The 14,526-nt window shown below is 48.7% G+C and overlaps 1 protein-coding gene across 3 annotated transcripts in view; it reads right to left on the bottom strand.

The window, feature by feature from the left end:
* REPS2 (RALBP1 associated Eps domain containing 2) overlaps positions 1–9,858 on the bottom strand; it is an 856,334-nt gene extending 846,476 nt beyond the window's left edge. The window contains exon 1 of one of the 3 annotated variants that reach the window (XM_085622671.1): positions 9,507–9,858. In XM_085622671.1, the coding sequence (XP_085478797.1) occupies positions 9,507–9,686 (180 nt within the window). In that variant the 5' untranslated portion in view covers positions 9,687–9,858. The remainder of the gene's footprint in view (positions 1–9,506) is intronic. The other 2 variants (XM_085622668.1, XM_085622669.1) reach the window with 2 other exon arrangements.
* Positions 9,859–14,526: the final 4,668 nt, after the last annotated feature.

The following is a 14,526-nucleotide window of genomic DNA, read 5'->3' on the forward strand; positions in this document are numbered from 1 at the left end:
CAGGGGGTGCAACAGTAGGGCAAGTATTGGATAGTATAGGGGTAAAAATTACTATTCTAACTCCAGGGGGTGCAACAGTAGGGTAAGTGTTGGATAGTGTAGTGTAATATTATGTGTTGTAATGGTATGCGTTGTAATGGTAGTATGCGTTGTAATGGAATGCGTTGTAAAGGTAGTTTTTAAAAATGCGTTGTAGTGTCATGCGTTGTAATGTCATGCGTTGTAATGGATTATGCGTTGTAAAAAATGCGTTGTAAAGGTAGTGCGTTGTAAAAGTTGCGTTGTAAAGGTTGTTCCCCCCCACCTGACAAAGGGGAAGAGGAGCTTGCAAAACAAAGTGCTCCAAATGCCCCCTGAACCAGTTGCATCTGGTTCCCCCATGCCCTGCACTGTAGACAAAGGATTTGCTGATATAAATATAGGTGCTGTGACCCCATGATGTTGTTCAGTCTGTAGTTTTGTGCTGTTCCTGATGGAGGGGGCTTGCTGCTGCTGGGGCCCGGGGGGGAGGGGGGCTGCCAGGAGGGCTTGCCTCCCTGGGCCCTGCATTGCCCCTTCATCTTTGAGGACTTTCTTGGGGCTCCTAGCGCCCTATGAGCACTTTACTCTTGGTTGAGAAGGAAAAGGGAGAGCGAAGGGTCCGCAGCGCTAAGCTGCCCCTTGAGGAGGGAATCCCCGGCGTAGGGATTCCCCCGCGTTTTGCCTGCAGAACGGGAGCCCACCCCGCTTTATGATTGTTTTAAAATGCGGGTGCCCACCCCGCGTTCTCTGCCTTTGCGGGTTCCCACCCCACATTGTTTGCCTGCTTTTAAAAATCACCGCCGTGGCCTAAGTGAAAAATGGCCGCCGACCCGGAAGCCAGGCAAGGTTCGCCTGCCTCTGGGCGGAGCCAGCAGCAGGACCAGAAGAAGTTCCCGTGACAGGGCGGGGCTCCCGTGAGCAGATGTGAACCCCGGTTTGCAGAGAGGAAGTGCGGGCAGAAGGGAGAACGGGTGCCTACCCCGCCTCCAGGAGAACCAAAGAGGAGTACCGGGTCCCAGGAGGGGGCCCGAGTGAAGTGTTGATGCAGCCGAGGCCGCCGATGGCAGCGCGGGGCTCCCGTGAGGACAGGGAAGCCCCACGTGCAGGAGAAGCTGCCCCAGCGCCAAGAGGAGAGACGGTGAGTGAGGGCTCTTTGTTGTATGGTGCCGATGGAGGCACAGAGTCTGACCGGCCCCGCCTGGCAGCGGGCCGCTCCAACAAGGGGGCCGAATTATAGGCCCAGAGGGCCCCAGTGACTTGGGGGCATAGCGAGGCACATTTTCAGTGCCTGAGTGGTCCTGCAGGAGAGCAGGCCACTCCATCAAGGGGGCATCTTTGTTTTCAGAGCCCGCGTGGCTCCAACGTTGGGCATGATCTTTGCAAAGGGCCCCAGGGGGGGTCCAGAGACACAGTGGTGCCCGGGTGTTTATGCTGATTCCAGCTGCCCTGCAAGAGCGCAGGCAGCGGCAACGTTTTGCGCATTTCTACCTTAGAGAGTCCCTGAGCAGGACAGGAGGCACAGTGGTGCCAGGACCTTCACAATTCTTCACAGCTGCGCAGCACTTAGTGCCAGCTGCTACGTTTAGGCCACAGTTCTTTGGGCGGTACAAAAGGGGGTGGTGATGGACGGAGCATCGGAACCAATCAAACACTCACACCCAGTCAACAGATCTGGGTTTGATCCATCACCGTTCTTTAGCCCACTCTGCCACCCCAGTTCAGACATGGCCAGGGTATGCCCAGACGTGAGTCCCTTGCTCACTTTGCCACTGGATTCAAGATAGCCTGGCTGATGAGGGTTATGAACCCGAAACCGGTCCCAGGATGCTTGTTTCCGGTCTAGGGAAGACATGGCTTGGCAGTTCGGGCTGGACTGTTCCTATGAGGCACAGGGTCAGACTGATTTGCATATGGCCATGTCTGCACTGGGGTGGTGGAGTGAGCTAAAGAATGATGATGGATTAAACCCAGATCAGTTTACTGGGGGTGAGTGTTTGATTTGCTCTAACGCTCCGTCCATCATCCCCTTTAGTATCGCTTTGTTCGCCCTAAGTTGGCAGGGTATGCCCAGACGGGGGTCCCTTGCTCACTTTGCCACTGGATTCAAGATAGCCTGGCTGATGAGGGTTATGAACCCGAAACCGGTCCCAGGATGCTTGTTTCCGGTCCAGGGAAGGCATGGCTTGGCAGTTCGGGCTGGACTGTTCCCATGAGGCACAGGGTCAGACTGATTTGCATATGGCCATGTCTGAACTGGGGTGGTGGAGTGAGCTAAAGAATGATTAAACCCAGATCAGTTGACTGGGGGTGAGTGTTTGATTTGCTCTAACGCTCCGTCCATCATCCTCTTTGGTATCGCACAGTTCTTTGAGGGCAGGTTTTCAGAGATAGGAGTGAGATGCACTCCTCTGCCCCAGCGCAATTGCGCACTTGCGAACTATGCTGCATTGGCAGCAGCCCTGACATTCTGGACACAGGGCATTTGAGCCCCTTTGAGAAGGCCAGTTGGCCAGGGGTACTGTTAGGTTTGTAGGGCGCCAGGCCCCGATGTGATTTATGTGATGTTAGGAAATGTGATTCTCTACTGTGATTCATGCCTCTAAATGCGTTTATGGATGAGATTGTGTGCATAATGTGTTTATGCTGGTTAGATTATTTCCTACTGTGTTATACTCCTACTGTGAGTGATGTTTAGGAGGTTAGGGTCTAATGCGTTTAGACTTATGAGCTGATTGCATAATGTGTTTATGCTGGGGAGGTTGGTGCCGAATGTAATTCGCGCCTAATGTGATACTGTGCATAATATGGTTTATGTTACAGGATGATGCTGAGTACAGTGGTTACCAGTGGTTACTGGTTGTACGTTTATGATATGTCTTACTTTTACTAAATTCACTTTGTGATGGTTCTGACAGTGGTCCAGTGGGCCCTGTCAGTTGTATATAATCCCTTGTAGATATGACCTAGTGCCAGGTGGCACAATGTATATTATGTGATTACTGTTCTAATGTGTTATGAGAATACAAAGGCTATTTTTGATATAACCTTGTGTGGAGTTTTTTGTGGTGTGCCTGGTATGTTGTTGCTTTGTGCCTGCGCAAACGCTTTACACATGGCCTCCGGGATAAGCCTGACTGCTCGTGCCAAGCTACCAAGGGGGTGAGCAGGGGTTATCTTTGGCGTGTAGCTCCCTTGCCCTGACTAGAGTGGTGGTCTCTTCCTGGCTTTGGCACAAGCTTTAGCCAACCAGAGATCCCATTTCTAACATTGCCATGGGATACCTCATTGTGGGATAATTATTTTAGGATCTTGCGGTTAAGATTGTTCCTGGTGGTCGATCAGGCTTATGTTTAGTCAATTGACCAGATCTAGTTGTCTAAACTACATCTGGTCCGAGTAAAGCAGAAAAACCTCTCAAATCATTTGTTGCAATCAAACATCTTAAAACCAATGGCAGCTGTCTACCAAACTTTTAGTTCACTGACAGGAACTACAATAGTAGTTTCCTTCAAAGTACAGAGATGAACGCTGGGCTGGCGGGCATCTCTAAATTTGGTGGGCAGTTGCCCATCAAAGCACCATTACCCTGATGGTCTGTACTAAGCCCACCAAACTCTAAATCAGGCCCTTAGTCCTAGACTTGAAGAGAAGGGCAACATGTAGCTCAAAACATCCAGGACAGCACCGTTGCTGGATCCATGCAGAGGCGTTATGTAAAGGTTCTACAACCGGCTTGAAGGAACCTTCAGCTTTTATCCTCTATCCTGGCAATTAGGCAGTAGCATAGTGGCAGTCATATCCAAAGGCACAGTTCATGTTGGGAGCCAGCTGATCAAGTTGGACTTGTCTTCAAGGACGCTTCCCAGCTTCTGTGAAACAGGAAATGTTGCTGGACAGAGCTAGTTTGCTGTGTTGGTCACTGGCTCACGATGAAATTCCAAAGTTGGGACTTCACATGGGCTACACTTGTCAATGGAGAAGGAAGGAGTGGGAGATGGGCTGACCCTGTCATTTTCCTGTGGGCAGCTCCATCCTCCAAACAAGTAATCACCCAATGAGAAAAACAATAGTGGATCCCAAGTAGTGTTCATAATCATCACTTGTCCTAGTCATGCTGGGGTGATGGCAATCACTTTCTTGCTCACATTTACTCAACTGTTTGCTATCAGCTCTTGGTAAAAAAAACATGACCCAAATGTTGGGTGGGTTGGTAGACCTTGAACGTATCTATAGCGGTGTCAGAAGGCATCTCCAGAAAATATGAAACTGCCATGAACCAGGACCTGGCCACATGTTGGTTGAAGAGAGGGTACCACCTCAAAACTAACAAGGTCAATACAGAGTTTTGCGGTCTCCTCTTTCTCAGAGAATCAAGGCTTTCATGGGAAGAAACCGAGTTGGAATTTCAGGGTGCCTTAAGTCTGGGGGCTTTTGAACAGCCCAAAAAATTAAAGATGCTAGGATGCTAGAAAAATAGTATGATGGACGGCAGGATAAAGCAAAGGTGGACTTTAATCATTATAAATATTGATATTGACCATTTACATAGCTCACGCTCTGTGTTGTTTAGAGCATATATAACAAGACTTATATTTATTGAACTCAATGGTGCTCATTTGACCGGCCACAAAAACCGCTGCAGGGTCAACAAGGCCAATTTGTAAGAGGCTTTTTAATAGGTGCATTAATGGAATGACCTGTCTTAACTTCTATAACTATTTCTACTGTCTCATGCTCCAACCCTTCTACCCTTCCACTCTCTCTCTCTCTCTCTAGTCAGCCTGCTCTAGTCTACCCTCTTTTCTTTTGCTCCCTCACTACTCCCTTACTTTCCGCCTGAAGAGCTTTGAAATAGCCCTTGAATGTAATAAAGCATTCTACAAAGAATCAATATGACAGTACATAAAGTTCCTCATTTATTGCCGCCTGTGACCTTTTACATTTTCTCTCCCCACAGCACTATCAACCATCTTATGGCCCCACAATCGCTTTGCACACAATCAACAAGACATGGCCCTCTAACACCTCACATACTCAACAACACACCTCACATAGTTTCCAGTAGCGTGTGACAGAACCCTCATGGAACACCCACAGTTCCGTCAAACCAATACATACCCCTCAAAAAACCTGCAGGCACCCACCAACACTTCATACCTGAAAAAGCAGTGCTGTGGCCTCAATGTTGTCCTTAGGTACCTTCTTAACCGCTTCTGTGCCCATGACAAGATAGTCTCGTCATGGAGCACGGTTGCGCTGTGCCCATGACGAGACTATCTCGTCATGAACCCCGCCCGCTAATGTAACGCCCGGCACAGGAGGGGGAAAGGGCGTGGCACTGAAGGGGTTAATCTCTGGGTTGCGACCCCCGACTACTCCCAAATGACGTCCATGGGCTTGCTACCTTCACCAGTGAGTCACAAGGCACTGAGCAATACGGCAACCATGTGTACTCAAAATCATCTCAGAATCTTACAAAAGACCTTTCTTCAGCACTACACTTACCAGTAAGGCTTTCATACTTAAATTAACACTGGAGCAGGAATGACAACATTTTCTGTGCATCAAACTTCGACTTTGGCATACCAAAAAAAGCATCAACTGATATAAATGGTTAAAAAAAACTGAGATTAGCGGATATTTGAGCCCACACATTAAACCTACCACCAAAGGCAAATGTAGGGCAATACTACTTAGGGGTCTGGTTGGAACATGGCTGTTTCCTGGGGAAAGTAGTAACAGTAAGGAAAACACAAAGTTGTAAGGGGCATTCAACTATCCTCTTGATGTTATTTTCCATGTTCCCTTTTCATTCAATGCTTTGATAGACTCCTGCTTACTGCAGCCTCACTCAGGTAATTTTCCGGGCACATTCATGTATGCATTACAGGAACCTTGTTTTACTATCCTTGGTAGTTTTTTTACTGTGTGCCTGCTTTGTTAAATAATTAACTGCTTCTCCTAAGTTAATATATCTCAGCTTGGGGAAGTGGAAGCAGTGTGGCGTGGAGTAAAACAACAGCTTAGGGTCCCATACATTGTAAGAACCTGTAAGTCTAGAGTAAACTGAACTCCTTTTCTGCATATATTCTTACAGAATGCTAGTTTCCCTAAGTGATAAATAGCTACACTTTCAGGGGGAATATTGCAGTTTGGATTCTCTGAATATTGTCCTGTGGGTCCCACGGGATTTCACTTCACCTAAAAATCTACTGTAAAGCTTTTCCTTGTGGGCGAAAAATGACTTACACAGAGGAGTCATTGAAGTCTAGGACTCTTGCTTGGCTGGTGAAACAGAATCCATCTCCTTTCCTATTCGCCATTCTCCACTCATTATTACTAAAGTAAATAAGAGATTCGAGGGCCAGGGTGCAAAGCAGGGGGACTCCTTGCTCTTCAGGAGACGCACATTCAACCCAAGACCAATGAACATATGAGAGATATGGGAGACCCCGGGGGCTCTCTTCACATTCTGCAGGGGGCCCTAGCATTGTGCGTTATGCCACTGATTGTGGGATACACTGATGTCCCTTATCGCCCACATTTTCATTCCCTTGGAGAGTACACACTAATGCCACTAACACACATCAAAATATCCAAGCCTCACTTTTAGTTTCAGGCTCCCATCACCACTGGCGGCCGACACAGATAAAGAGTGGAGGGGGCGAGTGGCGGGAGAATGTGGGGCGAGAATTTAATAATAAAAAAACGAAAAGACTTGCCTAGTGCTGTTGGCCGCCTTGCACTCCTCTGCTTCCAGTTCCTGGTCCCAGCAGCCCCTGGGACAGTATCACAGACTCCCCATCCAATCCCTGCGCTGCTCAAGCGTGAGAGCAGCATGGGGATTGGCGTGAGCAGGCTGGATTAGGGTACGCTCAGGCACAGCGAGTCTGTGCTGTTTCTCCAACCCCGGCTGTGCAATACAGCTGGATTGGAAAACCTAAATGTGCATGTCAGTTTGGCTGGTCTAAGACGGCCGGGCCAAACTGACATGCGCACTTAAAAGTGAGCCTATCTCTCCTCCTCCCCCCTCCCATGGCCCGGCCCCTCCCCTCACTGGCTCAACAAGCAGCTGGAAAATAAAACGATAATCAAATATTGTTTTATTTTTCAGCTGCTGGCTCTGAGCCGGTGGAGCGACGCTCCTCCACCATTGCGGAGGAGACGCTGCTGCCCATCACATGTGCCAGGCTATCTATTTATCATGGTAATAGGTACACAGCTAGTCAACGCAACTAGAAAGCCCCCTTCACCCTTACAAATCAATAAACCATCTCTCCATGAGAGAGGAAGGAAGACAGTGCGGGTTTTTCACACTCCCTGGTCTGGCTCCATCTCTACTCAGGGCTTGATGAATTCTTAAGGCCAGGCCAAGAGGCTGCTCACACAAGAGGCGTGCTGACACCAGCTTAAAGTAGGCTGGGTGAGAGGAGATGTAACAGATGCCAAGACTGGGGAACACTGTACAGAGAAATTATGGAGCAGAATGAATGAACCTGTCACTTCCCTATTGATTCTCGGGTAACAGGAGAGCAGGAGGACAAGGAAGCACAGACATTTGGAAAGATAAGGACAAGGGGTAGAGACGCTCAAGGAAACGAATACAGAGAGGCAATGAGACAAGGAGGTGCAGAACAAGGAAGACACAAATACTGGCCAATATCGACTCCGACTTACGCGCATGCATATTCGCATGATTTAACGCAATCAATTATCTATGGTACTCTATGCAGGAGAGACCATCAACTGGGACTGCTGACATGGGCCTGGTGGAGAGGCACAAGATGCGACCCCCCACCCCCCCAAAAAAGAAAACCCCTAAAAGGAAACGCAACAGCTTGTGGGCAACACTGTTCAATTCACATGGTGCAGCATCATTTTAGGGGGCAAAAACAAGACCTACAGAAGGCAGTGTCCACACAGTTCAGGCAGAAAGTTAGAAGACCCTTCACCTAAACACCTCTCCCCAGTGTGAAAAGCTGCAACTTGAAGGTAATAGTGAACATTCTGAGACAGCCAATAATGTCAAAATAGCCAAGGAACTGGCAAGGGCAGCGCTATACAAAAAACACCAAACGAAACAAATTGTCAGCAATAGTCTGGGATATTTCAGAGTTCAATGCTTAAAAAAAGTTTACCCCATTGTTTGCATCTTAGTTTTGATTTTTTAGGACTCGCCTGACCCAGTGCATGCGCTGGTCTGGCGAGACTTATTGAGAGGGCTCCAAAAAGTGCTACCAGGCCAGCCTAGACCTACAGTGCATGTGCGCCGGCGCGTGCGCTGGCGCGCGCGCCGCTTTTACCGCGATTACTTTCACTTTCGTGGCCACACGTCCACTTTGATGTTTGATCATGATCGCGATCACTTTCGCGGCACAACAAGTAAAAACAAGCATTGGCATAGCCAATAGGTCTCGCTTTTGGAACCTTATAAGTATTTAGTTATGCAACTGTTGCATGGCTAAACACTTATAAGGTTCCAAAGGCGAGACCTATTGGCTATGCCAATGCTTGTTTTTACTCGTTGTGCATCATATTACCAGCGTAAAGTTGATGGTAAACTCATGCAACCATAATTTGTGCTCTGCTTGTGGTAGGTTTTAGTGAAATAGCAGGTGCAAAAGTCAATATTCCATTGCTCTTCAGGTCTCGATCACACTGTACCATGCGTGCAACAGCCTAATTAGAAAAAAAAATGGGAAAGGCAAACAGACCCTAAAAATCTCTCAAGAAGAATGAAGCATGGCTTAGCCGTGCTCATCTGTCAATAGGACACTCATGTGCAGAACCAGAAACATTGTATTAGGGGGGGGGGGGGGGTGCAGTACGGACTAATCGTGCCAGCCCTGGAGGTGCAAAATTTGCATCCAAAGTGTGAGGGATTCGAAAACCATGCAGACCAGAAGAACCCTAGAAAATGTAAAGTAAGTAAAACACGTAGCCGCGCGCTTAGTTGTCAAAGCTCCATGTGTGGCAGTCTGTCATATTCAAAGCATGGACGAAACATACGCATCTAAACAGTGAACCAAGGTTATATTTGCAGAGAGCAAAGAAAGTATATTGTTCAACATCCGATGCGTGTATTTGCAGCAGCGATGCGTGCTGTGCACGAGGAAAACGTGACTACCTGCAGTTTTACCTGAAAAGATATGAGAAGTAAACAAGGCTTTTGGAAGAATGTGAATACCTGCATGTAGACTGACATGAGAATAAGGCGTCTTAAGTAAAACAAGAATTTAGAAAGAAACTCAAACCGTAGTATACCCACCCCAAAGAAATGTAAACGTGTTGGAAATATGGCAAGCAAGGAAGGTGAACCGAGAATGTAATGGAATTTTTGTAAGTGCAACTTGATTCTAAGTAATTGCAAGTGATGCGGTCAGCGGCAGTTTGTGTTTTGGGAAGTAGTGCTGTTGTGCTGGAAGGGCTGCGTTGCAGGAAGCTGAATGTGGGCGCAACATGCCCGGCCAGCAGCACGCTCTCACCTGGTGCAGTGTGTCCGCGGGCAGCTGCGTTGCCCTGAAGAGCTCGCCCACCTTGCTGCCCCCGGCGGCGGTCCCTCTGCCCGCCCCCTCCGCCTGGCACCGCACGAACAGCTCCGAGTAGCACTTCTGCTCGGCCTCGCTGAGGGACAGCAGCCCCAGGGCGGGCGCGGCAGGCTCCATGGCGGCTCCCGCGGGAGAGAGCGGTGTCGCGGCCCCGCAGCCTCCACAGCGCACGGCCGCCGCTGCCTGCGCTCTGGAGGAAGGAGGAGGGCTCGGCAGGTAGCGCAGGAAGGAGGCGGTGTCTGCGCTGCCGCTGCAGCACTTCTGGAGCTGCCCGGGGGAGTCTCCTGCGCTCCCTCCGCAGTGCTGCCCTGCCTACCACCGGGGCTGCGGGGTCCTCGGCTGGGACGGCGTCGGGGGCTGCCCTCCCTGCCCTGTCTGCGGCGCGGGCTTCTGCGCTGCACACATGTAAACACGGATAGGCGCCATCTTCGCTGTCATCTGAGGACAGCGGTGCAGTCCGGTCCAAGAGCCGGGCACGCTCCGGAGTCCTGAGGGGGGTCAAGGTAGAGGCCTCAGGGCGCCCTGGAGAACCGGGAGGGGCTACACTGGCACGGGGGCGACAGGTGTTTGACTGCGACGGGGTGACACTGGCACAGAAGGGCTGGCTTTGGGGTTGACACCAAGAGAACCGGCGGAGGGATTACACCTACATAACACGACGAAAGTTGACACCGACCCGGTGGAGGTGGTTGGGGTGCAGCTTAGGGAGCACTGGCTAAAGAGAGGGTAGAGATCTGGCGAAAGACTCGTTCCGGGCGTCGGTCTAACATAAGCTCGAGCTCTAACGAGGTCGCCAAATCCTACTGCGACCCTTTAAAACATACATAGTGACATTCAACAGAATCTTCACGTTAGACGAGCATTTCCCTGTCAGACGGTAGTGTAGCGCTGCCCTACACGGTCCTCGTGCAGCAGCAGACCACACGATCTTTACGCCATGGGTACCGTGTCGGAGTGACCGCATGCGGCCATCTACCCCTCTATTTAACCCCTTGGCTGCAACCAGGCATCACAGTGCGTGCTGCATACAGGTAACAGACGTAGGACCCTTGGTGGCTAATGTAGTTTCATCCCCACTCTAGTCAGTCCCTCGCTGTTGTTCAAGCAGTCTTTCGCTCTCACGGGGCGACCTGTGCCTTAGCTATGTTGCGGGGCCGGGGGTGGGGGGTGGGGGGGGGGGGGGGGGGGGAGTGCAGATTGCACCAGACATTGCCCCAGTCATGCTGCCAATGATCGTAACAACACAACTCCTAACCATCACACTCCTACAAGCCTGACAGTTCGGACTATTTCAGGCCCCAAAGCTATTAGACTGGAGTAGGCAGCACGTACTAGTATTTTTAATGTAGATTGATTTACTAATGAACTGTTGTTGTGGTCATCTCTAAATTAGCCAGACAGCGCCACCTTGTGGCAGAATGTCAAGCGCTGGTGTTGACAATTAAGTGCCAGTGCTGATCACCTGAAACCAGCGGCTCAAATTAAGCTCTGTGCAACCACAGTCACACTGCACTTGGCTCTGGGTAGGATCCAGCCGTACATCTCATGTAAGGCTTACCGGATCTGATTTTAAAACCCAAGACAGGATATTTTCAAGCTTCATGTTATGATTGAGGGACAGAACCCACCCACAGTCACACATTTGTCAAGGGGTCGGTGTGGTCCTTCACGGCGGACGGGGAGACGTCAGTACTGCTGGCCACCCCAACCCCTTGATAAATGTGTGACTGCAGCGGAGGTGACCCCCCCCCATTATGCCATGTATTATGTGAATATATATGCACCCATGTGTGTGCTGCTATTTTTATTTTCTCACATTTTCTTTTCACGATCCCACGCACTATACATACTCACCTATCACTGAATAAAGTGCTCCTGCATCTACGTAAGTCGTAGCACGCCCCGTCCCGTAGAGGGGCGGGAAGACCCCAATGGTGAAGCATGACACTGAATCAGGTTTCAGTGTGTATTTTACAATTTTTTGAAACATTGCCCTTCCCACAAATTGAGAGAAGCAGCTCAGATCCTTTTGCACCATTTTTCACATATGACTAAATACTTCAAATAAAATAAAAATAGCAGCACACACATGGGTGCATATATATTCACATAATACATGGTAGAATCCCTATGTTGGATAACAGTATCAAGAGGAGGACGATTCTACCTTTTTCCTCTTCACTTCCTCCTTTGATTTTTTTGATTTGACCCCCCATTATAACCACGATACTTGGAAATACCCCTGTATTTGGTGTCTAACTCCGATCCCATAACACAGGTATGAGAGCCTTACATGCATGGAGTGTATGCAAAATGCAGGGAGTGTTAAGACGCTAAAGAAAACTGTTGACCCTCAACGGATTAGTTATCGGTCAAAACATGTCACCCATAGTGAGTGGATAGATGAATCATTGTTTTTCATCCAATAGACTTCCTAACCAATCTTTTCAATCATATCAAGGGTAACCATTAATAAAGGTAATTCCTGGTATAACCAGAGATATTTTCACTTTCAACCTGGATCTCTGCTTTAATCCAGATAAAGAATATCTAACAACTCCCCCAGAGGTTGAGTTGCTGGAGTGGTATCCACCCACTCCAGTGCAGGGGGGGTCACCAAGGATGAAGCATCTCTGGATAAGTTGGTGGTGAGGCACCCTCTCTAATATATTTTTGGATCCCTTCAGGAGAAACTGTCAGAAGATATCTAGCACACAAAAGTTGCGTTGTAGTGGAGAGTTCCTGTTCAAGCCCCATTTGTGATAGTGCTGTATAGTGTACGTCCCTGCTCTGCCAGTCTTGCCCTGAGTCAGTGACAATATTCCCCTGAGTGGTCAAGAATATCATCGCTGATATTTAGTACACCTTCCAGCCCAAAGAAGGTCTTACTGATGGCGCTCTGGAAGACCTCAGCTACTGATGATATCGCACAGTTGAATTTCTGTTATTTTCTCAGCCCCCCTTGGGTGGAGAAGGTGGTGCTATATCTGCTCTTTGGGTCTAGCATCAAATTATTTATTTTTATAAAGCGCTCGTGTACCTGAGTGTGTCTTGGCGCTGCCTTAAGAAGGACAGTTTAGGGCTAGCATCGAATGCGGATGAGAAAATAACAGAACAGAGCAGAGCTGGATTATTGACTAAAAAGCCATGTTTTAAGAGCTTTCCTAAAGTGTAAAATATTGGTAAATTCCTTCAGTTTGTGAGGAAGAGAGTTCTACAGCTTAGCTGTGCCAACCACTAAAACTTTTCCCTCTCCAAAGAGTTTTTCAAAATTTGAGGACTACAACATTTTTTTCAGCCATAGAGCTTAGTGGTCTTGTGCAGATGTAGAAATATAATTTTTAGGTTTGGCCTAGCGGCAGCACGACTGGGCTGCTCGCTCTGCGCGACTGCTGTAGTAGAGTATGGGAGAGAAGCTGCGCCCATTCTCCTCCCATATTTTTCATTGGCTTGTGTCATTGTCTTCTGGAAATGCTGCCTTCGGATTTGTTAATAGGCTTGTTAGTCCCTCCTTAGTATGGCCTGGTCTTCATTAGTAACCTTCTATGGCTACTGGCCCCTTTACTTCGGTTGTTACACGGGACCTGTTATTTAGTCTGTAAGCACTATTTACTTTATTGAGTTCCACTGCAGGCCGGACATGCCGTGCTTCAGCTGAAGCCGCTTGTGTTTGTTTTATTTAAGCAGCACGGCCGCCCCTGTGAAACAGGCACCTGCTTTCAATCACTTTAACCCGGCATTATCTCATGTCTGTTTCAACCCCCCCACCAAGTAAAATGGATTTAGAAATGATTAGCAAATTAATGCATGTGAATTCCAGGTATCACATAATCCTGCGCTAATGGGCTGAAGATGACAACAGCACATCTGTGTAACATGTCATCTGTAGTAAAGCCACCTGACGGGTTGTTTTCAAAAGCCTGTTTTAATTAACAACACTACCCCCAATACCACCACCACCACCAATACTACCACCACCAATACCACCACCACCACCAATACCACAACCACCAATACCACCACCAATACTACCACCAATATCACCACCACCAATACCACCACCACCAATACCACCAATACAAATACCACCAATACCACCACCACCAATACCACCACCTCCAATGCCACCTCCAATACCAATACCACCACCAGTAAAACCACCATCACTAATACCACGAAAACCACCACCAATACCACCAGCACCACCAATACCACCACCACCAATACCACCAACAATACCACCACCACCAATACCACCACCACTATTACCGCCACCACCACTAATACCACCAATACCACAGCAAATACAACCACCATTAATACCACCACCACTAACACCAATACCACCGCCAATACCACCACCACCAATACCACCACCACAAATATCACCACCACCAATACTGCCACCACCAATACCACCAACACCAGTACCACCACCAATAACGCCACTACCAGTACCACCACCAATACCACCTCCACCAATACCACCACCAATACCACCTCCACCAATACCACCACCAACAATGCCACCACCACCACCAATAACACCACCACCAATACTACCACCACCACCAATACCACCACTGCCACCAATATCATCACCACCAATACCACCACCAATACCGCCACCACTGGTACCACCACCACCATCAATACCACCACCTCCACTACCACCAATACCACCACCAATAACACCACCAACACCACCACCAATACCACCACCACCAATACCACCAACAATACCAACACCACAATACCACCACCACCACCAATATCACCACCAATACCACTACTACCACCAATACCACAACAAATACCACCAATACCACCACCACCAATACCACCAATACCACAACCAATACCACCACCAATATCACCACCACCAGTACCACCACCACCACTAATACCACCACCGCCACCACCAATACCACCACCAATACTACCATCACCACCAATA

Source organism: Triturus cristatus, chromosome 8 (genome assembly GCF_964204655.1).
Source record: "Triturus cristatus chromosome 8, aTriCri1.1, whole genome shotgun sequence".
In the NCBI taxonomy this organism is placed as follows: domain Eukaryota; kingdom Metazoa; phylum Chordata; class Amphibia; order Caudata; family Salamandridae; genus Triturus; species Triturus cristatus.